This window comes from Dermacentor variabilis, chromosome 7 (assembly GCF_050947875.1).
Source record: "Dermacentor variabilis isolate Ectoservices chromosome 7, ASM5094787v1, whole genome shotgun sequence".
In the NCBI taxonomy this organism is placed as follows: Eukaryota; Metazoa; Arthropoda; class Arachnida; order Ixodida; family Ixodidae; genus Dermacentor; species Dermacentor variabilis.
In genome coordinates this window covers 44,883,228-44,907,089 of record NC_134574.1, presented here as the reverse complement: position 1 = coordinate 44,907,089, position 23,862 = coordinate 44,883,228, and the positions used below count along the sequence as shown (strand labels likewise).

General features: G+C 47.2%; 1 protein-coding gene across 5 annotated transcripts in view; it reads left to right on the top strand.

The window, feature by feature from the left end:
• Positions 1–2,704: 2,704 nt before the first annotated feature.
• LOC142587415 (sulfotransferase ssu-1-like) overlaps positions 2,705–23,862 on the top strand; it is a 109,022-nt gene continuing 87,864 nt past the window's right edge. For 2 of the 5 annotated variants that reach the window (XM_075698422.1, XM_075698418.1), the window contains exon 1: positions 21,228–21,251. In XM_075698422.1, the coding sequence (XP_075554537.1) occupies positions 21,243–21,251 (9 nt within the window). In that variant the 5' untranslated portion in view covers positions 21,228–21,242. Of the gene's footprint in view, positions 2,803–6,936; positions 7,556–21,227; positions 21,252–23,862 lie in introns of those variants that run through there. The other 3 variants (XM_075698421.1, XM_075698420.1, XM_075698423.1) reach the window with 3 other exon arrangements.

Genomic DNA, 23,862 nt, shown 5'->3' with positions numbered 1-23,862 from the left:
GATTCCAATTGGCATCGTGAAGGTCGAAATTGGGACCCACGACCTTTGGTGTGAGTCGAACACACGACTTTTGGTGTTAATTAAGGCAAAGTTAACGCACTCCAACCCACGACCCAACATGGACATGTGGGCGGACCAGCCATATCTCCAAGTTGGATTTCAATTGTCATGGTAAAGGTCGAGAGCCGTACCCATTACCTTTGATGTTAATTCAAATATATGTAATTAAGTCATTCGAACCCACATTTGGTGTTAATTAGGGTACAGTTAAGGTATAGTGAATTACGGCACTCGAACCCTCTACCTTTGGTGAAAGTCAAACCCACGGCCGTTGGTGTTAATTAGGACAAATTAAGGCAGAGGTAATTAAGGTAGAGTTCCCATGACATTCAGTGTTAATTGGGCGAAGTTAATTAAGGTAGAGTTAAGGCACTCGAGCCCTTGGCGGGAGGCGTACTCACATTTGGTGTTAATTATGGCACTGCTAATTAAGGTACAGTGAATTACGGCACTCGAACCCTCGACCTTTGTTTAAAGTCGAATCCACGACCGTTGGTGTTAGGGCCAAAGTTAATGAAGGCGCATGTAATTAAGGCACTCGAACCCACCACTTTTGGTGGGAGAAAACACTAGGAAATGCATTTGAATGTGAATGACAAATAATTTAATGGATGTCTCATGAGCGCCCAGGCTTTCACCTTAATCCTTCTTAGCGTATGCTAAAGTGGCTGTAAACTTTTATGTATAGCCCTGCACTCATCAAAGTGTGATAACTGGGCTCACAAAATAATAGATCTGTATTTTAATCCTTCTGAATTATTACAAATCCTGCAATGGCTACATGAAAAAATTGAGTTCAGTAAGCACTTGGTAAAGCACCCAAGTGAGACTCACAATGTCATATCAACTTTACTTTTTTAATACTATTGATAAAGCTTTATTGCAAAAATCATTGGTCCCCAGACAGGCACATGTATGAAAATATGCATTGCTAATTGTAGCTGTATACAAAGAGGTTAAACGTGGATACTAAAAAAAAACCGTAAAGAACTTCAATAAAAAGTTATTGAAAATTCAACTTGTAAAACAAAAGTAATGAGAAAAGGGTGCTAACACTCAGAAAAGGAGCTGTCACAATGCCAAAGTTATGTTTAAATGATTAAAACTGATTAGTAGGAGGTGATAATATCACATACTAATAAATGACCAAAAGGTTATGGCCTGCATGACAGCACCTGCTTCTGGGTCCACGAGATTCAAGATAGAAAGCCAGTACCTTCTAGCTATTTTTAAAAATATATACTAGAAGAAAACCCACAGAAGCAGAATCCTGAGATGAAATGTTCATCTTGATAAGCAATTTGCTCATGCAGCTTCTCACACCACGAAAATGCCAACAGTATCATGCTGCTATAGATATCGAGATAAGCATGGAAAATGAGAAATGTCTCTGACACTTGAAGGGGGCTTTTGACGCGGTTTCCAGCAGTGCGTGCAAAAGTTGTGCAAAATTAATACTGATAACCACGTTACAAAAATCAAATGCGGCCATGAGTGAAATTCTGGTCTTGAATATTACAACTTGAATCTTTTCAAAATGAACAGATGGATATTTCGCAATTCAGGAGCATATCTCGTAGGGTTCTCGAACATGCACATGATGGGGAAAACAAAGTAAATGCCTGGCCACAGTGCTGGAACAGGCAACAGTACGATTTCTCCTTTCCCAGGATCTCGTTGTTGGGCATCAGAGACAATTTGCTTGTATTTCTGCGGCATGGTGCGTTTATCTAGTCACAAAGCACAATGTATAATCAATGAGTGGAAGCTTTAGGTGTGCAAGAGATGTCCAAATCACAAAGACATTCGATTTCCTTTGGATGACCCTTGAGTGACTGTGATGTACTATTGGAAAATATAGATGTGAACTGGACGTCGGGAAATGTATTGAATATTTGGTGTTTTGTGGTACGTCCAATGAATATTTGTGGTTTGCTCGGTTGTAATAAAGGCTGTCTGTAGAGCTAAGTGATCTTTCGTGCGCTTTGTTGCTCCGCTGTACGTTTACATAGCTTCTATATATAGCGTGCAGTATTACCTGCTTGTATCATTTGTAGGCCCAATGCAGAGTAGCAGGCCAGATACTCCACTTTCCGGCCGACCTCTCTGCCTTTTCTAGTCAATAAACTTCTTGTAGGCACAAGCCATGTGCTTTCACGTGTTCTTGAACACCCAATCTTTTTGCACATTATGTGCTATACCGCTTTCAAGGACAAATTTCATTATCAGTGCTACTATTTAAGCACATGCCTTGGATCTGCTTCCACGATAAAGGAGATGCTATAGCTGTGGATTTCTACTCTGGGATTTTAGCCTAATCACTAAATTTAGGGAAGCTGAAAGCCGGTTACTTTTGGCGTCTTAAGCTAATTTATATGTCTTACCCCCGCATTCCGAAAAGGGCCTTACCTTGAAGCCCGTGCTTGATTTGGTCAAGATAAATTCCGGCGCGAATGCGTCCAAAGAAAGGCAATGAGTGCCTTGGGTACGTTCGCGCCTGTCGTTATAGTGACAAAGTGAAGCATGGGATTCAAGTAAGGGCGCATTTCTGCATGCATGCGGGGTAAGTAATAAGCGATGCGTTCGCATAGTTGTTAAGATTCTGTCCTCTTTTTCAGGTTTAGGATGCTCAAGCCAGCCAACAAGAGAGTCATCTTCCAAGTACGATTGCCCTCCAGCACCACATAGCAGCCACATATGGTTTTATGAGTGCCGACAAATTGTCTTCCTCTTCTGAAACAGGTAACGCCCCAACTTGCAATCACGGTAATGACTGCAAGGCTAAACCTCACTGTTTTCAGTGCGCAAAAAAGAAAATCCCTTTGAAGCGGCAACTTTAAAATGAGCAATCACTGCAACATGCTTCCTTCGTAGTACTGCGGCAGGGGCCATGCAATTAACCGCTGCTGCTATGTTGAAACCAGTGTATGAATACCAATCAGATAACGCTATGGAGATGTAGATGTAGCAGCTCGTCTCCATTATCACCTGAATCAATGCTTTAGCCTTTTGTGGTGCCTGATTGCATTATAAGGAGTGCTGTATGTTTTCAAAAATGTGACAAATGTAGAATCCTGTGTCCTGGTGTCAGACTGAGTGTATGGAAATCATTCATGTGGTTTAAAAGGAAAGGGCTGATTTGATACTGCTACGAGTTGCTCAGCACTATCAACAGCATTGTGTGGCCTCATGCAACTGCACTTGATCGACGTGCATGCCAAGTGTGCTGTGGTACCAGGTAACCACTAACTGCAATTAAATTGACATTCCTTATGAACCATGAATCTGCACACAAATTTGCTGTAGTCTCGCTCGCATGGAAATATGGTATAGTTATTCTACTCGAATAATTTATAGAGCACACCATCGTTGTACTTGGACAGTATGGTTGCTTATTATGAGAAAATAAGGCAAAAATTAAGATTATTCCTAATTATAACAGCTTTGTGCCATTTGCAAGAATCTTCATTTGTAAGAGAGAACGGTATGTTAAACTATTTTGTATGCAGCAGCTGTGTTCCGAATTTTTCTCCTTTTTGGAGAAGCTAATTTGGCACTCTTTTGCTGCAGGGGGTCGCCTGCTTCTCTTACACAATTTATCATTGTACTAACTTCTTGGTGGTTTTCAGGTTGTTTTTATTATAGGATATTGCTGTTTTTGGCCTTCAGTTGTTGCTCTCCTTTATGTTACACTACGTTATTTCTATTATTTCTCTTTCTTTGTTTGTTAGCTTTTTTTGCTGAATACAAGGCTAGTCAAATAGTGCTTTGAAGTTTCCTGATGTGAATTTTGCTTTTGTTTTTGTTCTTGAGAATTAAGTCTGATAATGTGCCCTTTGTGTTTTATTTTACTGGAGTGAGTGCAGCTAACACTGCGGTGCTGCTCACCTAAGAACTTGTCTCGTTTTTTATGAGAGGAGCGTAAACTTTTATTTCAAATCAACAAGATTTGAGTCCGGCGTCTTTTTAGTGGGTCTGGGCACCCGCCGCGGACGCGGTTCCGAGACCTTGTCTCGAAGCGGCTTCCTCGGCTCGCTGGACGGCCCAGAGTTGTGCTGTCGGGTCAGAGCTGAGCAGTGCGGTCATCCAGCGTGACTGGAGGCTGGCGGTGGAAGAGACGGAGGGGTCAGCACTGCCCGACTTGTTTGTTAGGTCCCGACACTCCCATAGCATATGATTTAGTGTGGCAACCTCGCCACACGATGTGCATCTGTTTGTAGTGTACATGTCTGGATACATGGCGTGCATGAGTCTAGGGTTTCTGTAAGAGTCTGTTTGTAATTGTCTGAAGTGTACTGCTTGCGTCCTGTCTAACCTAACGTGAGGGAATGAGTATATGCGTCTTTGTAATTGGTAGTGTGCCATGATGTCGTGAAAACTGGTCATACGATCCTCCCATGCCCAGACGTTTGCAGTACTCCGTGGGGGCTCTTCCTCCGATGCTGCTCGGTGAGTCAGGCCTCGAGCAACGCCGTGAGCCGCTTCGTTGGGGGTGCTCATTCCAGTGTGTGCCGGGATCCATAGCAAATGCCTTCGGTTACCAACGTCGGCCTCTCCCTGGTGTATGGGATGTCGCTGGAGTATCTGATACGCCTCTTGCGAGATGCGCCCATTTGCAAAATTGCGAATTGCCGTTTGCGAGTCGCAGATAACGTAAGTAGCTGTGATTTGTGTGAGGGCCAGTGCTATGGCCACTTCCTCTGCCGCTTCGGCATGTGGCGTGTTCACGGTGACGCTCGTGAGGTGGTTGCCTCGGTGGCTAGTAACTGCCGCCACGAAACTCTTCCTGTCTCGATAGCGGGTTGCGTCGGTGAAGACCGCCTCCTTGTCGTTAGAGTAACTTTTGTTCATTTGTTGTGCCAAATACGCAATGGGGGTACGTATAGTTGCTCGCGTATGGGTCTTGGAATGTCTACTTTGACGCCGTGTTGCGAGTGGTATGTGATGCCGAGATTTTCAAGTACGTGTCTGCCCGGGCGGGTCTTGGATAGGCGTTCAAGTTGGGACCCTTGTTGCGCCTCCACGAGTTCTTCGAGCGTATTGTGTAGGCCTAGTTCCAAGAGCTTGGTGGTGCTAACTCCAGGCGCAAGTCCCAACGCACATTTGTACGCCTTGCGTATGAGCGCGTTGAGCTTGTTTTTTTTTTCCGCAACCGTCCAGTTGTGAAACGCTGCCGTGTACCTTATCTGAGAAATGACGAAGGCTTGTATGAGTCGGATGACGCTGCCTTCGCGCATGCCCGCGTGTTTGTTGGTGATGCGTCGAATGAGCTGCATCGTGCTGGTGGCCTTTGCGGTTATCTTGCGAAGTGCTTCGCCATTGCCACCCTTATGCTCTATCATCATTCCTAGTACCCGGATTTTCTCTACTATCGGGATGGGTAGGCCATTTGATGCCGTTAATTGGATCTTTTGCTTTTCCAGGGGGGTGTAACACTTAGGTGGGCGCCCCTTTCTGACTGGTCTATATAGCAGCAGTTCGGATTTTTCGGCCAAGCAGGCGAGTTCCGTGCCCACGAGGTAGTTTTCTATGCACTGGATGGCCTGTTGTAAACGTTGCTCGATCGCTCCGTCGCTGCCCGTTGTCGTCCAGATCGTAATATCATCCGCGTATAGCGTGTGATGCAGTCGTTCGATTTGAAACAATCGGTCGGGCAACCCCAGCAGGACGAGGTTGAAGAGCATTGGCGAGATCACGGAGCCCTGCGGGGTGCCCGAGCTGCCGATGTTGATTTGCTCTGACTGCAGTTGCCCCACTCGCATGCGAGCGGTTCTTCCCGTGAGGAAGTCTCGGACGTAGTTGTACGTGCGCAGGCCGAGATTTAGCTTGTCTATTTGTCGCAATATGGCATCGTGGCGAATGTTATCGAAGGCCCTCTTCAGGTCCAGCCCGAGGATGGCTCTTGTCGAACGCCCCGGACTGTCTATGATTTGGTGTTTTAGTTGCAGAAGGGCGTCTTGCGTGGAGAGATGTCTTCTGAACCCAATCATGGTGTGTGGAAATAAGTCATTGTCCTCGAGGTAATCCGTGAGTCTATTGAGAAACGCGTGCTCCATTAACTTGCCCACGCAGGATGTGAGGGAGATGGGGCGCAGGTTCTCCAGCTGTAATTTCTTGCCGGGTTTCGGTATCAGTGTGATATTTGCTTCTTTCCATTGCCGGGGTAGCTTGCCGTGCGCCCAACACTCGTTAATGTATTTTGTTAGTTTCTCGATCGACCCGTAATCGAGATTGCGTAGTGCCCTATTGGGTATTCGATCGGGGCCAGGGGCCGACTTGGTGTTCAGCTTTACGAGGGCCGCCTGGATTTCGGCAACGGAGAATTCCTCGTCTAGGGTGGCGTTGCTTTCTCCTGAGTAGTCTGGATATATTTGCGGTGGCGTTTGGGATATGTAAAGACGTTCCGCATCCCGTAGGAACTGTTCTTCCGTTCCCCCGTAAGCGTGTATGATTTTGTATATGCCTTGCATGTGTGTGGTCTTGGTGTTGGCGGGATCGATCAGGTACCGCAGTATCTGAAACGTGCAACGCGTGGTGAGTTGACCATCCATCTCCGCGCATTTCTCTTCCCATTGTTGATGTTGCAGGTTAAGCGCGTGCTTTTCTATTTCTTTGTTGAGCTGTGCTATCCGTTTACGCAGTCTCCAACTGTGTCTCTGTTGTTTCCATCGGTGCTGCAGGTGAGTTTTGGCTTCCCGCATGTGCAGCAACCGGGAGTCTATTGTCTCGAGCCCAGCTGTCGACGGGATCGTTTGCGTCATGCGCCCGATATCCCACCGCAGTTGGTCGGTCCATTGTTCTATATCTTTGATGTCTTCCATCTGTTGCTCATCACGATGCTTGCGTAGCCGATTCCAGTTGGTGATCTTCATTTGACGACCGGTATTGTGTTCCTGCGGACCGCCTTCTGCTTCTATGGAAATAATGTGGTGATCGCTCCCCAAGTCTTGCATGGTGTTTGTCCAAATGACTTTGCGTGTGTTGCACGTGAAAGTAAGGTCAGGCGTCGTGTCAGTGCTTACGCTGTTGCCCTGCCTTGTTGGTGCCGCGGGGTCGGTGACTAGCTCGAGTCCGACGTATTGCGCCGTTGACCATAGATGGGTGCCTTTGGGGTGATCGTGCTTGTAACCCCACGCCGTGTGCGCCGCGTTAAAGTCCCCCCCAATGAACAGCTGTTGCCCCTTGGCGAGGTCGATTGCCCGTTTGAAGAGGACATGGAAGCGGTGCTGGCGGCATCTGGGACTGCTGTAGACGTTGAGTACGAAGATGCTGTTGCGGGTCTTGCGTGGTGGAATTAATTCTACGAGAACGTTTTCGATGTCTCTGATTTTGGTGTCGTGTTCGATAGCTGTGTGCGCTCGCTTGACCAGTGTGGTGACGTTTGGTTTCTCCGCCTTGCCTGTTATAGACTGGTACCCCGCGAGTTTGGCGGGACCATTCGTTTCCTGGAGTATGATGACGACTGGGCGTTCGGGGATCGTTTTCAGGTATTGTTGTAAGTGCGCTCGTTTGTTTTGGTAACTTCTGCAGTTCCACTGCCATATCGTGTGTTTTTGTTTCGATGAGTGTCGGGCCATGTTTATATCTTGTTACATGTGTTGCACCGCTTCCCTATGCGACGGTACAATCGTGCTGTTTGCGGCTTCTAATCTCGACAGTCTGAGGTGAACACTCTCCAGGCTCCGCTGGATAGTACGCGTGATGGGCACGATGATAGTTTCCTCGAGAGTGCTGAAGCGAGCCTCGAGTGCATCTATTCGCGCGTCGCGTATCGCTGCGTGCTTGCGCTTGGGTCGTGTTGCCTCTGTAAGGGCGGGAGTGGGTCTTCGTTTGGTATCGGGGAAATCGACCTCGTCGTCCTCTATGGGTTCCTCTTCCGTTCCCTGCGTGGCCTGAGTGGTCTGTGAGGTAGTGGGTCTGCGTTTAGTGTCGGGGTATACGACTTCGTCGTCCTCGATGGGTTGTTCGTGAGTTTCATGCATGGCCTCTGTATCGGTACCGCTCTTCACGGCATGCTGGAGTTGTTGTATGAGGTCGTCTTTTGCGCGAATCTGTTTCTGCATGTGTTCTATTTGCTTCTGCAGCGCTTGTATCGCCTGTGTTAATTTAGTTACCCCCGTCTCTGTTTTAGCGGTTGCTTTGTCGCCAGCCTTCGCGGTTGGTGCTCGTTTTCCCGTGACCGCATCTGCCCAGCTCACCTTCTCGGTGGTTTCGGTGTCTCTTGTTGAGGTCCTTCTGGGGGTTCCTTTTCAAGCGTTGCTTGTAATGTCTTATTCTATTTGTTCTGTAGTATGTTTATGCTTAGCTGTTATGCGTATCTGATATTTTTGTATAAGGTTTGGGCGTTAAGCACTCATTGTGCCTTTCAGAAACCAAGAGATTGCATTATGTTGTATTTTTAGTGTCCACTTTATTTTCATGAGACAAGCAGTTTTTCATTATGTGCAGCAATTTAGTTTGCCTGTAATGTCTGCAGTCTGCCATTGTATTTCACTGCATATATTGTGCACATCATTACCTACTTGTGAAACGGTTGATACCAATAAGAGGTTTCACAATAAAGATGCTGGTGGTTAGAACTTGAGTTTTTCATGGCTTAGTAACAGTGACACGTCTTTGATTTGTTGTCCTAAACTGTCCAAGACTGTCCAAGAAGCTGCATACGCCAACGCTCGCTGGCCGTAATAGCGCCTCAATGTATGTTCAGTACAATGGATGTTCTCTGGACGTAAGTGTGGTTAATATGGATATCAGATGCAGTAAATATCTACCTGATGTTGTGGATATCTGTTAGGTGTACATATATATTAGATGTTTATATCTATTAGATGTAATAATACCTACAGGATGTTGTTACATCTATCCAGCCCTGACAGCCCCACAACGTACCACTTACATGTTCTGGATGCATTTGTGATGATCGATATTACATCCATACAACTTGTTCTGCATAAATCTGGATATCTAATGGACGTACTGAATGTCCAAGGGGTACCATATTATGCACATCTAATGGATGTATCTGGCTTTCGGGGTCAGTGCTCCCTATCCCGCACATCAGCCCTGCATGGCCTTGTAATTTACCCTCCCGTTTCTTCGCGCCTGTCTTTTCTTTTTTTCGTATTTCACCCATGGCGGCTCCTTGATTGGTTCCCGATGCTTTCCCTTCCCGCTCGACAAGTTCTCCTGTGCGGACTGCGCTTGTCGGCTTCGAGTCCCTGTGAAAAACGCGTGCGTCTCTTTCAATGGGCAGCGGTGAGCCGACTGCAGTAATTTGCGGAGCAGTGACACAGCGACACATGTCACTCCTTCCCGTTGCCGGTGCGCTACCACAGAAAAAAAAATTAAGCCAACATTATAGGACAGCCGCGATGGGGGTGAGAGGAAGGCATTCCAAGCATTTCCACGTGGCAGCGAACGCACGCCGTCAAAGGAATATTGCTGCCTCCGGGAATGCATGCATAGATACACAGTGAAAAAAAAAAAGCTCACCGACGATTACGATACTCCCTAATGGGAAATTTGAGCGCAGCTCTATACTCGTTTTTATTTCGCGATATTAGGGGCGAGGACTTACGGAGTCGCCACCTCTCGGAAGCGCCTCCCTTGCGTAGTATGAGGGATTACGCGGCGCCCTCCTCGCATGTTTCGCTTACGGTGCTAAATAAAAACACCACGCGGCAGCCCTCCTGGACATTTATGTAAGTACTCTCAAAACGAGGGAAATTTTTGACTGTCAGAATAATCTTGGGCAAACTGAAAGCACGCAATCGTTTACAGACGCTATCTCTTTACCGAATACGTACAGTGAACGCCACAGCGCGCGGTTGCCGCGATGGAGTCTCCCGAACCGGCTTCTTGCGTGAAAGCTAGGCAAACGCTGAGAGTAAACTATGTAAAAAAATTGGAGGACGCTTAAGCTTCGCCTTCAAGAGTGGAACGCGACAGCGTTCCCGTCGACCCGCCAAGGGGTGTAAGACAATGTACGGCGCAGCAACTACGCGCCCCGCATCGGACGCGGTGAGCGTCGAGCAACGCAGCGTTCGGCGCGACAACGAAATGTGCGCCTGAGCAAGCGACGCACGCCTGAGCCTCAGAAACAGCTCGTTTCTATGGCAACACCGCGTTCACTAGAGGCGCTTTTGTACCGCTTTGAAGCATCATAAAGAAAAAAAAAGAACTCGTGGCTCAGTGGTAACGTCTCCGTCTCACACTCCGGAGACCCTGGTTCGATTCCCACCCAGCCTATCTTGCAAGTTGTTTTTGACGCGATAGCATTAAGGAGCTCGTGTCGCAGAAAAGCCGGTGTCGTTGGTGTCGGCGTCCGCGGCGTTGGCCGTGAGCGATAAATCACGGCAGGCACTTCATAAATAAAAAGCAACTTCCAAGATGGGCTGGGTGGGAATCGAACCAGGGTCTCCGGAGTGTGAGACGGAGACGTTACCACTGAGCCATGAGTTCGATGCTTCAAAGCGGTACAAAAGCGCCTCTAGTGAACGCGGTGTTGCCTTAGAAACGAGCTGTTTCTAAGGCTCAGGCGTGCGTCGCTTGCTCAGGCGCACATTTCGTTGTCGCGCGGAACGCTGCGTTGCTCCACGCTCACCGCGTCCGATGCGGGGCGCGTAGTCGCTGCGCCGTAGCCCATTGTCTTACACCCCTTGGCGGGTCGACGGGAACGCTGTCGCGTTCCACTCTTGAAGGCGAAGCTTAAGCGTCCTCCAATTTTTTAACCATGAAGTGCCTGCTGGGATTTATCGCTCACGGCCAACGCCGCCGACACCGACGCCGACGACACCGGCTTTTCTGCGACACGAGCTCCTTAACGCTGTCGCGTTAATATGTTCTTAGAGTAGGCTAGCTGTCTCTATACAACCGAATGGAGCATAACAGAATGAAGCTTCAATGCAGCGATCGAACGGGTTCGCAGCGACCGACTGCGCGTTTGCATGCATGTCCGCGCACAATGTTTTGCTTTCGCTGCGAGCGTGTCTTCGCCTTGTGCCGTTAGCTTTAGGCCGCATAATATTAGCATTTGACAGTACACTAGCAACCTATGTTGCGTAGACTCTATCAGAACTGTTCAAAAATAATTTCGTTATACAGACTTCGACGCCTACAGCGACTGATGTATCGTCGCGACGATTGAATCTTTTTTGTCTTCTAAATTCTTGGACATTTCAATATTATTTCTCAAGTTGCGTCGCATGTATCCTTATCTGTCTTCCCAGCGTGCGATTTCCCTCTGCTTGTTTTTCGTAATCCAGTGCATTAATTCATAAAACAAACATGACCATATGCCGTGCCTTTTTTTAATGTGCGTCTTAGCGCTCCCTTTCCGTTCCAGTGAACTTGCCAGTATCTAGCATCAAAAAGTTCATAGACCAAACCGTCATGACATCAGCCGGGTAGCGGGCGCGGGCGAGCGTCTCAGTGCGTGTTTTCTGCTATTCACCGAACATCGCAGTGCCGGCGCCGTAGCAGAAATCTTCCTCGCGTCTGTGCTTGCTGCATACCCGAGTTGTAGCCGATGGCTGTCTGCCGGTTCTCTGTTTCGCGAGCCAAGCTTCATTCAGCTACTTGTCCTGCGGCTACGTGTGAATAAGGCTGACGCAAGGCTCCGTTGCGTACGTCCGGCACTGCGGCATTGAGCAGTAACCTAGCTACCATGCTGCACGCCTCCAAAGGCAGCCACTACCTATTAAAGTACTTTGAAATGTTGTCAAGCAGACACCCGCGGCGGTAAAGCCTCACCACTTAATCAGAACCGCAGCGCAGATGGCACTTTAAACGTTCGTTTTCAGCTCGCTTCGGCGCTTCCGAAGCAGCCGACGCGGCTGCTGTGTCCACGTGATCCCTCATGCTATGTCACGCCGACGGTGGCGCCAGCTTTTCCAGTGGTGGAGCTTGCCCCCAATATTGTCTGCTGTGGACAATCTCTCTCGTGCGGCACGTTGCAAGGGGAGTGAACTGTAGCGCGATGGCCTCGCTAATCGTGATGGGTGGGCACGATTCGCAACAGCTGCCAGCGGCAGACCTCTGCTTAATACCCTCCTCCCCCACTTTCCTCCTCGCGCTCTCTTCGCTATCGCTCTCTTTGATCAGCGTTCGCACTTTCATTCTTTTGCTGTGCTCGTTCGCTCAGTTACAAGGACGCCTAGGGACGACGCCGACGCTCGCCGCTGGAACGGGTGCCTAATGCCCCAACCACTGGCACGCGTCGGACATTGCCAGCCTGTCGATAGCAAGCTAGCAGCTCTGTCCGTATGGGGAACATGCTGAAAACAAAAAGAAAACCCGCAGTGTGACATGGTAGGAGAAAAAAGAAGGAAGGTGGCTTTTCCTTGCTTTCCATATTAGAAAAAGAACAGATAAGAGAAAGAAAACAACCAAAAAAGTTGCTGTAGTGAAACCGATATTTCATTTCTTGCTGAATTATCAATAAAAAAAGAAATACGTGTAAAATGCGGAGCTCAATGATATTGTGCCGTTTTAAGCGTAATAGCAGGGCGGAGCAGGTGAGGGTATTAGGGCAGATTCTTCGCGCGTTCATTCTCTCTCCGTTCGTCCGACGTATTCACCTGTAATACGCAAACGCGTCTCTTTGGTGTCGCTGGCCACTCCTGTTTGCGTGCACAGGATTGCGGTAGCAAAATGAAAGGACACGCTGCAACAACCAAGCAAACGAAACTCGCGTTTTACTTCAAGAAATTCCGAACGGATGAAACAGGCGGAGAAGACCTAACTCCGCCAATGGACAAAACTGCCCCTTTCTCTGCCCAGCCTGAAAGTAAACCGCTTCGGGACATATGTAGCGACTCGGGAAAATGCGCAGGCGTTTGTGAATCACCCGAGAAGGAATAGCAGCAGGCCTTGAAGAACAAGCTTGACACCCATGTGCCACCAGGAAATTATGGCGGCCGCCGTGCAGCTCCGAGTGACCTTCGCTCCACAGTTAGCGCCGTGCAAAGTGAAGCCTTCACCAAGGAGCAATACCCAAGCAAGATGACTGGCATGACACTATACGCACCCTGGTTCGCCTGCTATCGGTGCGATGAGCGCATATATGTATGACTTGGGACTTTTTGTCTTAGTCTGAACACGTACTTGATCCAGAGACGACGGAGAGGCTGCTGATTGATCCCGGCCCTTCCGCGGTTATGATTATCCAGCCACAGAGAAAGGAAACATGAAGTTTCACCCTCACTGGGTAGATCGTTAGCCATGGCTGGTTTATTCAGAAAACCTTCAACGAGCGTTATGTAAATATTGCGTATTCTTCACAGGCGAGTGTACAGGAAAAGGGGAGCACCAGTGCTTTGGCTGCTTTGTAACTCAGGCGTTTACCAACTATAAGAAAGCTCTGCACGCCTTCAAGGGCCACGCATCCAGTAGTTACCACATCATGTCAACAGCGCTATCTGAGAACTTTCTAGCCGTCCGGTTCCGCTCAGCATGACATCTTGAAACAACTTGACCACTGTCTTAAAAAGCAGACGAAGAATTGCTTCCATTATATACCCACCAATAATATAAATTACGTAACCTGCCAAACATAGAGACAATTCCTTTCTGCGGCAGGCAAGAAGTACCGCTTCGCAGCACAGACGACTTTGCTCTAATAAATATGTATCAAGTGTTCCCATGGACAAACGACGGATATTTCCGCGCATTGCTTAGGATGAAAGCCAAATGTGGAGAGGCCGGCTTGAGAGCTCATATTGAAAATCTCCGGCGAATGCCCTGTACACGAACCCAAAAATTCAAAATGAGTTGCTCACCTTCTGTGGTAAAATCATGCAAGGAAAGACAGTTGACAACGTCAACTCAGGTTCATTATCATCAGTTCTAGCTGACGAGGCCACTGATGTATCTCGCACTGCCCACATGTCGTTATGTGCGAGTACGTCGAACACGACGTTTTGGAGCTGCCCATACTTAAAGGAGATTAAGTAGATTTCGTTCCCCGTGAACGATTTCACTGGCAAAGCGGTGGCGAGCACAATCTTGAAAAGCCTTACGCGTCACGGCTTTGACCTACACCTACTTTTCTGGCAAGGATACGAAGGTGCAGCGTCAAATGAGCGGCCACCTAAACAGTGTTCAAGCCTTCATTCGTCAAACCACGCCCAAAACATTGTGATTTGTACGTGCATTGTGGCGCCCATTCGTTAAACCTTGCTCTGCTTCGTGTATGCAAACTCCCCAGCATTTGCAATTTTTCGGAAACTGTATCCGCAACTGATGCACTTCAGCGTTTTCTTGAGCTGTACACGTTAATTGTCCAATTTCTCGTATATATGGAAGAAAAGGGCGTGTTTTCTGATACTTCAAAGGTTTCTCAACTTCTCAGTGCCATCACGAAGCTCGAGTTTGTCGTTTCGCTTCAGATCTGTCGTGACCTCTTTGACACTGCCACTTTACAAGTTTCTGCAAAAACTTGACTGCGACTTGTGTAAAGCGTGAGTTCAAGTAAAGAATGTTATATACGTTCTTCACATAAAAAGGGCGACTGCAGAAACAGAATTCAATATGATTTTTCAGAAGTCGCTCTCTTTGCTCTAAATCACGGATATTGAGATGGTCCTACCAAGTATTATCGGAAGGCAGATGCAAAGAAGTAGTGTACCTTCTGCTACTCCCGAAGTACACTATTGCAGGAATGTGTATTTTCCTTTCCTGACGGACTTTGAAAAGAAATGAAGAGATCCGTTAAATGCCCTGTGGGTGGTCTCACCCGTATTCTTGGGACAAGGGAACGACATACTACGGGTGACAGGTAATACTTACAGGTAATACTTACAGGTGACATGGTGGGTAAATTTAGGCATTTGTATATGAAATGTTTAATCTTTAAAGCTTTCCTGTTAGACCAATTTTTGACAGGTATTGTCACAATAAATCCAAAACCCGCCGCTATTTTGAAGGGCCGGGCATTGGACCTAAGATACTGGGTAATGTTAACGGATTGTGGTAAATCATGTCCATTTGGTGCTCAAAAAATTGTCTGTCGTCGCGGTACGTGGGACAGTCTAGTAATGTGTGCTTCATTGTCTCTAAGTTGCGACAGTTATCACAGTATGGGTTAGTGGTAAGCCCTATGCCGTACAGATAAGTGTTCGACTATGCCACGTTCAGTCGAAGACGATGGTACAATTCTCTAAGTGTCGAGGAAGCGGTCGCGGAATTTTCGGTCTCATTTCTGGGTCAATGTAACTCAGGAAGTTATCTTGGTGAAGTGACAGATTCCAGATGCGGTGTTTTTCTTGATAGGCACATTTTTTTTGCCATGTTTGAAGCGTCGGCTTTTGTAAAAGAAATGTTCTTTTAAAATTGCAGTATTGGAGTCCATTTCGGGCAGCTTCATCCGCTTTTTCATTTCCCGAAATACCGGCATGGCCAGGTATCCACTGAAACTTGATGCAATGCCGAGCAATCTTAGCCTTGTGGTAAAGATAGGTAATGTCAAATGCTGCAGGTTGATTTTACAACGCTTGTGCCTGTTCCACATACTTTGTAGGGCTGCTTCTGAATCTGTGAAAATCACCCATATCTTTGGCGGCTGCTGTCGAAGTACTACATACACTAGGGCCTCCTTAATGCCATATAGCTCCGCTTAAGTAGATGATGTCACTCGCTCAAGACGAAACGAGAATCGTTGCCCTGTAGAGGGAACAAAAAGTCCGCACGATGAGCGATGTGGAGTTGCAGAGCCATCTGTGAAAATGTTCGTTGCGGCTGCGTATTCTTTGTGCATATATTCCAAAGCTATCTGATAAGTCGCTGCTTGAAGCATTTTCTTTTTTGCACTGATTCCAAGGATATATGGCACGATTTCCAGTGGGGACAGTGTCCATGGTGAAATGTTTCGTGGCATAATTTGTGACGCCTGAGCAGGAATCGAAATAGATATGCTTCCGACGGCCTGTCCAAAGCTAGATGTAGCATGGGTTCTAGAAGTATCCTTTAAAAAGTGGGTCTTTATATGAATGACGTGCCGGAGGTGAATTTGAAGTGTCTCCTGCGAAGATTGTGCTTCAAGAGGCAGGCATCCAGCTTCTGCTACAGTTCCTGAGCGGGACGACCCCTTCGGAAGGCCAAGACACACGCGAAGGCAGTTGTTCCATGCTGCCTCAAGTTTTCTCTTGCTTGTGGGAGATATTTTGTGCAGGATCGGGAGATAATATCGTAGTGTTCCGTCGACGTAGGTCTTATGGAGGAGCACCATTGATCGACAGTTGCTGCCCCACTGTGATCCGGCTAAAAATCGGAATACGTGCGACGCCGAGGAAATATTCTCAGTTTTTTCACTTGAGGCGACCATGTGAGGTTCCTATCGATCGTCACTTTAAGAAATTTTGCGTCTTGACGTATGGAAGGGTACGACCACCCAACACTAGTAGGTATTTTTCCATACACCTCAGAGAGGAAGCCATAGCAATGCTTTTGTCGGGATACAATTTTAGACCCCTTAGATTTAGGTAGGCCGATATATTTGCCAGCGCTATCTGGAGACGTTCTTGGGTGGTACTGCGGGAACGCGCCGCGCTCCAAATGCAGATGTCGTCCGCATACAGTGTGATTCTGATGCCACAGGGCAGGTTTCTTCTCAGATGGATGAGGTCTAAAATAATACTGGGCACTCCTCTCTTTACGGCATAAAGCGCCGTAGGACCATGCGGGGTACACATGAAAAGTTGGCGTCCTTGAAGATAGTCTTCAATCCATGCGCACAGCCGTCCTCCAAGACCAAGGGTTTCCAAAGTGTCAAGTATTGCTTTATGATAGACCGAATCATATGCTGCCTTAATGTAAAAAATAATGCAGTAGTTGTGTTTCCACAGACCAATTCCTCTTCAATTGATAAGACCAAGACAATGACATTATCAATTGCGGACCTATTTTGCCGGAAGCCAATAATTTCCTCCGGGTAAACTTTTGTAGTTTCCAGGAACCAATTTAGTCATTTGTGATTCATTTTTTTTTCGAATAGCTTCCCTACGCAGCTAAGCAGAGATATGGGTCTGAAGGAGGCGTAATTTGTTGGCTGCTTCCCTGGTTTCAATATAGGCATAACTTTCGCAAGCTTCCATTCCGTAGGAACCTCCCCAGTTATCCATGAGGCGTTCTAGTGCTCCAGAAGGCGTAGGTGAGATGTGTTGCATATATTTGCGAGCGCTTCATAACTCATGCCGTCATGGCCAGGTGATGATCGCTTGTTTGCGTCGCCGATTGCTGCCGTGAGCTCTTCAATTGTAAATAGTAATTCTAAGTCAGGAAGGGTCGCTCGAGGTGGACTAGGCTGATGACTTGCAATTTGCCGTGAAGGTTGTACCCCGCTGGAAAGGAGCCTACAATGCTGCTCTGTCACATCTTTCGGGCATGCGCGCTCATGTAATGAGACGGCGATAAAAGGATAAAGCTGTTGTGGCTCTTTGTGAATGCCTCTGACGACTCGCCAAATTTTGCTCAGCGATTGTCGTATGTCCAGTGTCCCACAAAAGTCCCTCCATCTTTTTCGGTTCAGTTTGAGGAGGTAACGCTGTTTCTGCCTGTCGACAAGTTTTGAGGCCTTCGATATTCTTAGTACGTAGAGCCTACCTTTCGGCACGCCTTCAAATGGCACATAACCTTTCGAATTCCTCGTCGTTATTAGGTACATTACAATGCTTAGTGGCAGAGCGGGTATTTTGTTTGAGGCAATGAGCTATTGTCAGTATTAATTCTGCATTCGTAGTCGAGGCTGTGATCCCTTTGTCTACGGCTGCTGTGTAAGCTTCCCAGTGTACCGACTTCAGTTTAACTTTTCTGGGCGGCGTCCGAACATGAAGGGCAGAGATTAGGATCGGGTAGTGATCCCTACCTCGAGTCTCGAAATCTGTACACCATCCGAACATAGGAGCAACTTGACGTGATGCGAATGTGACGTCAATGCAGCTAACAGTCTTCGGATTTTTCAAATATGTTATGCTGCCATCGTTCAAGGGCTCTATTTGTATCTTGCAAGAAGCTTCGCCAGCTTAGCACCCCGAGCACGTGTATGTGAGCTGCCCCAGATCTCGTTATGCGCGTTAAAATCGCCACAAATAACATGTGGAGATTGAGTGCTGGTCAACAAGTTTTCCAATCTTGTCACATCGAAAGGTGATCCTGGTTCCAACTAGACGCCGATCAGGGTAAACACTTTAGATGCAATATATTCATACAAATATATTCATTCTTGTCATGTGGTGCTACGTCAATAGCAGAGGCCGGCACGTCACTGCGAAATCCAACGGGCATTCGGCTAATTCCGTTTTGTCGCCTTGAGTGATGAAAATAACAATCCTTTATCCTAATCTGATCGTCCACGCGAGACTCGGAAATGTCCATAAAAGGGAATCGGGTACACTCGCGCAAGATACTCAGTCTGCTAACTTCGAGCGCAAGCCGCGAGCGTTCCACTGGAATACAGCACATGTGCGGAAGTGTTTTTTGGTGGACACCGCTTGTGAGACGATTGCTAGCGAAGCCATCGTCGCTACTCCGGAGAATGACGGTGTTGCGCAGTGAAAGAAGACGACAGCAGCGGTTCCAAAGCCAGGATGGCCTCTACCTCAGGGATGCTTTTAAACGATAGACTGGCATGGAGAATAGCCTTGATTGCTGCGAACATCATGGGAATCAGCACACTTGATATCTCATTTACAACGCTACCATCCAACAGCTTTTCTTGGTTCTACCTGTTCTTCTGCTCAGTCCTTGGGGACACTTGTTCTTGTGGGCTTGTGGCTACATCACATGAGTGCTTTGATTGACTCTTTGCAGATGAAGGCCTTTGCTGGTTTTCTCTCACGACTGAGTCGAAGGACTTTTTCGAAGCCGTGTCGCTGCGCTGCACCGTGTAGTGTTGCTTTTGGTTTGTAGATCTATATGTCACATCCGGATTCGGTGGTGGTTCTTGTCGTTTCCGCACTTTTCCCTGGATTTGTTTTATAGTCCGTGCAAGAGTGCCTGATTTCTTTTTGGGACACCCTCCGTATGATGCAGCATGCTCAGCTCCACAGTTGGCACATCGAGGCTGGGAACGTGACGTACAGTCCTTATGCTTATGCGCACCAGCGCATATCTTGCAGCGGATGGGGTCTTTGCAATATTTCGCTATATGCCCATGTCTTTGACATCTAAAGCATTGAGTAGCGGACCCCATGTATTCCGTCGCGGGATAACTGCACAATCCAATCGACACTCGGTTTGGTAAAGGGGCGTCCTTAGGGAATTCCAGGATGACCGAGCGTCTTCGGGTTTCCGTTACTGCGCCACCTTCGTTAGGGACCTACAAAACTTGCCGTTTAGCAGATATGACTCCTTGTTCTCTTTGAGGTCGTCATCTGAGTACTCAGCAGGTACGTCCTGTATCATCCAGTACGTGGCAGAGTAGAAGTATGGAACTCGAGCTTCTACAGGAATACCCGATAGATCTGTCGCTGTGAGGAGGCGATTAGTTGCAGGAAGTGTAGACACGTGTCACCATGAGGCTGCCATCCTTGTTGAGACGGTGGCTGAGTATCTTTTCTTGGGCTGTTGTCACGACCGCAGAAGCCACAAGATTTGGGTTTACTTTCCATGAGCTGCTGTCAGGCTGAGTTGGCTTGAATATAACAGGAACACCTGCGGCTCTTTTCTTTTTGTAAGAGACAACAGTGAAGGCTGTCTGGTCCATTTCTTCGTTGTCTCCTGTAGATTCCCTTGTCTCGATATTATCGTCACGTAGCCTTTTTCTTGCTTGCTCATCTTCTGTGTGGTCTACAGAAAGAACATGCTGACCTGATTGCTGATTGCTTGCGATGGATGCCATCAGAGCATCACGAAAGGCGGGTGATGGCGGAGGCTAGCCGCGCTGTTTCGGCCAGGTGCGCTTCGGGAGCAGCTTATGTGCTTCTCTCGCAGGACGGTGACCCCCAGACCGGCGTTCGGTGAGAGAGAGGCACAAAAAGCAAAAATGAACTCTACACTTGCTAAAAAAGGCTTAAAATTACAGACGGGCGTTCGGAAGCGAGCCTATCGCTCGTCGTCTTCTTGACCGATTGACCGGAATGGCACTGCTCGACGTCCATCGAGAAATTGTGATCCCGAAAAAGGTCATCACAGACTTTTGCAAGTTGCCGAGAAGGAGGAAGTTCGTCGTTTAAATTGCTTTCAGTGTTTCAAGAGTGCATTACAAGCTAGCCCTAACTGGCCCCAAGCTGCAACCTTTCCATGCTCTCTGCCATTCAGACGAAACGTCTTAGCAAGCAGGATATGCGAGCGGTCACCAAAACATCCGGGTGTCGAGCCACCTGTTTGTTTACTTCTAAACATTCATACCTTTCTTGTATCGCGGTCACGTTGTGTTATTATGTCAGGAGCTGTCGGTAAACAGGGGTCGGTATCTCGTCAAAAACAAACAAAACCTTGCGAAACACTTAACAGAGCCGAAGTGCTCTGCGTGGCTCTTGTCGAGGTGCGCCGTGACGTCACGGACGCAGCTTCTCACCGAGGTGACCCTCAAATGTGTCATATCCGCTGCAGCGTGCTTTCATGATGAAAGGGAAGGTTAAGAGAGGCCCCTGCCCTACCGGCTGTGTTGGAGAGTGTCGGAGCCGCGTGAGACGCCAAGGGACGCAGCTGCTGACCGTGATGCTTCACCAACATGGCGCCTAGGTTGACTTCAGTGTAAGCTATCTATTATCGGCTCACAACAGCTTCGCTTAGATCGACTTCCGCAATTAATAGTGCGCGCAATCTTCATGATTATGAAGCCAACGCTCGGATCTGGCTCTAGTGCAACAAACGAGCGGCGATGAAAGCGCAGTTGCGCAGCCATCATTGACTGTGTTTTCATTCTGCTGCCGTTGTCGTCACGCTTTCGTGCCATCCACCAAAACACGTCAATGAGAATTTGTACCGCCGTCATCGGTCACGTGTATATACTTCACCACCATGCATTGGAAAGGATGTCGCCGTGTCCATTTCAGTCCTGCGGTCTGAAGAAGCTGTTCGCTCACTTTAACAGCCATCTTCGATGATTTCTGCACGTTCTTTTAATGGTACGTTTCCTGGTCATTGCGTGCAGGCTGTGAACGTCACGTGGAACAAACACCTCGCAATAAGCGGAAGCCAACACCGACAGCCTGCCACTTTCAGACGGCAGCCGAGGTCAAGCAATGAGCACAGTCAGTTCCTTCAAATTTCTTTTCGGACCGCTGGCGTCGCGGCGGGCGAGCGCACAATCACACAGCACTTTTCGCATTCGCATTTGGCACAAGGGAATTAGCGCCGGAAAGATAATTACACATGAGATAGCGTGATAAAAATTATTGAGTCGGTGGCTTTAAGAGGCAATCACATCTTTTTCCCATCTAAATCTATGGCGTGATTAAAAAAGGAAGAACGTGTTTAATTAACGTTCTCAAAATAGACGTATAATTGAACATAAGTCATCCTGATTGTGGCCGCAGTATTTTAATTTTAGCGATATTGTCGGAAGATTTAGAGACTTCTATGTCTCGTTAACGGCGAATTTATCCTTTTAGCGGCTGGCCACTTTCTGTGAGCGACATGACAGAAAAAATTAGGGACACTTCAGCGACATTGATGTTACGAAAATTGCTCCAAGGTCGGCTTTCGAGGGCGCGCCTTTTAATTCGCATAAGTGGCATTGTAATTCCTTAACTGTTTATACGCGTCGCGTGGGCTCTGTAACAATGATGAAGCAATGGTTGCCTTCACGTAGCTGCAGTGTTCACATCGTGATTGTGATGCACGGTGTTCGGTAGTCTTGACAGGTTCGCAAAGTACGGGCAAAGAAAGTGTGCTTACTAAATGCCCTTCCTAATGTATATATATATATATATATATATATATATATATATATATATATATATATATATATATATATATATATATATATATATATATATTTCGGTGGCGTATCCAGAAATTTTGTTCGGGGGGGAGGGGGCTTCCTTTGTAGCTCGGCCTCCTCTTTATGGGATTTTTCGAGGGAGAAAATACATGAAACATTAATAATTCCTGCGCTGTCATTGCCAAAGATGCTGAACAAATTCTTGAACGCTACGCACTGCCAAGACAAGAAAATTTATATTTTTAAATAAAAGAATATACTCTTATGTCTCAGAAATTGTGCCCAAAATAACTCATATCAATGCTTCCATGTCTTCTGTATATTTAACAAGTAAAGGAAATATCACACGAACTTTAGAACTATATCAGTTTGAAACCAGCAAAGAAGTGCATGTGGCTTATATGTAAAATGTAAAGGCCATGAAATGAACAAGTTGAGGACAAATATTTTATTAAAACTTTGTTAGTCTCCCTGCCTTTCTCTAATTTGCATCTCTCTCTCTCTCTCTCTCTCTCTCTCTCTGTCATTGAAGAACCTTGCGTACAGTTTTGTACATATGGAACGACCAGAGAAAAATCTCAATGACGCCGTCCTTTGTTAGGATGTGTCGCCCAGGGGCAGCTGTCACCGGTCGTGTATTGGGAGTAATTGCTTCGAAATTGTAGTTGCAATAGAAAGCACATATAAAAAACACGAGCTCTGCAAAATATACAAGGGCGAGTCAAATGAAAGTGAGCTAATGCGAATATATGACAAACGGGGTACTTTATTTAAAAGTAGTCTCCATGAGCATTTAGACATTTGTCCCACTTACTAGCGAGTCGCGTGATTCCCGTCTCATAAAACTCCTTGGGTTGCTGCTTCAAAAAGTCTGTAACTGACTCTTTCACGTCATCGTCCGAAACGAATCTGGTTTCCTTGAGGTGTTTCTTCAAGTGCTCCAAAATGTGGAAGTCGCAACGCGACAGGTCTGAGCTGTATGGCGGATGTTGCAGCATTTCCCACTTGAACTTTGTTAGTTTTGTGTTAACCACATCAGCGACGTGGGGACGGGCATGGTCGTGCAGCAAGATGACCCCATTCCTGAACTTTTGACGTCGTTTGTTCTTGATTGCGACACGCAGCCGATCCGACGTTTCACACTATCGGAAACGATTGGTAGTCTCTCTAGGTTTAGCAAATTCGATCAATAATGGCACCTGACGATCGAAAAACAAAGTAAACACCTTTCCGGCAGAACTGACGGCCTTTGCTTTTCTTGGTGGTGGTGAATTCAAGTGTTTCCACTGTAAGCTTTGCCGTCGTGTTTCAGGCTCGTAGTAGTGGCACCATGATTCGTACCCGTCACCTTCATTGTGATACCGGATTAGATTAGTCAAGGCAGCGCCGAAACTCTCCGTCTTCTGGCGGCGGTTTGAAATGTTATGCACCCATTGCGCACACAAGAGCCAATAAGCGAGATGCTCATGAATTATGGTGTGGCCCGAACCGTGACCCATGTTCACATGCCCTGCCAATTCATCGATGCTTATTCTTCGTTCTTGTCTAACCTGCCTTTGGAATTGTGTTGGGGTGACTGGCCTGGTCTTGGATCGTCTTTGTAACTTTCACGTCCTTCTTTGAGCCGTTTGCTCCAACACTTCACAGTGGCCAATGAAATGCAATGTTCAGCGTACACGGCAGCCATACGGCGACTTATTTCTTTTTTGGGAAACATCTGTCAAAAACCTCACGACACCACGCTGTTAAACTTTTGGAATGTCCATTATGTCACACAACCATGTTCACCTCAGTGTGTGAGAGCATTAAACAACCTTGATCCTCACACCTGCGTGTCACTTTTGCATATAAGAGATGCCTCTGTGCCACGTGCAAGCCTCGCAGATAATGAACAGAACCATTATTGCGCATGGTTTGTT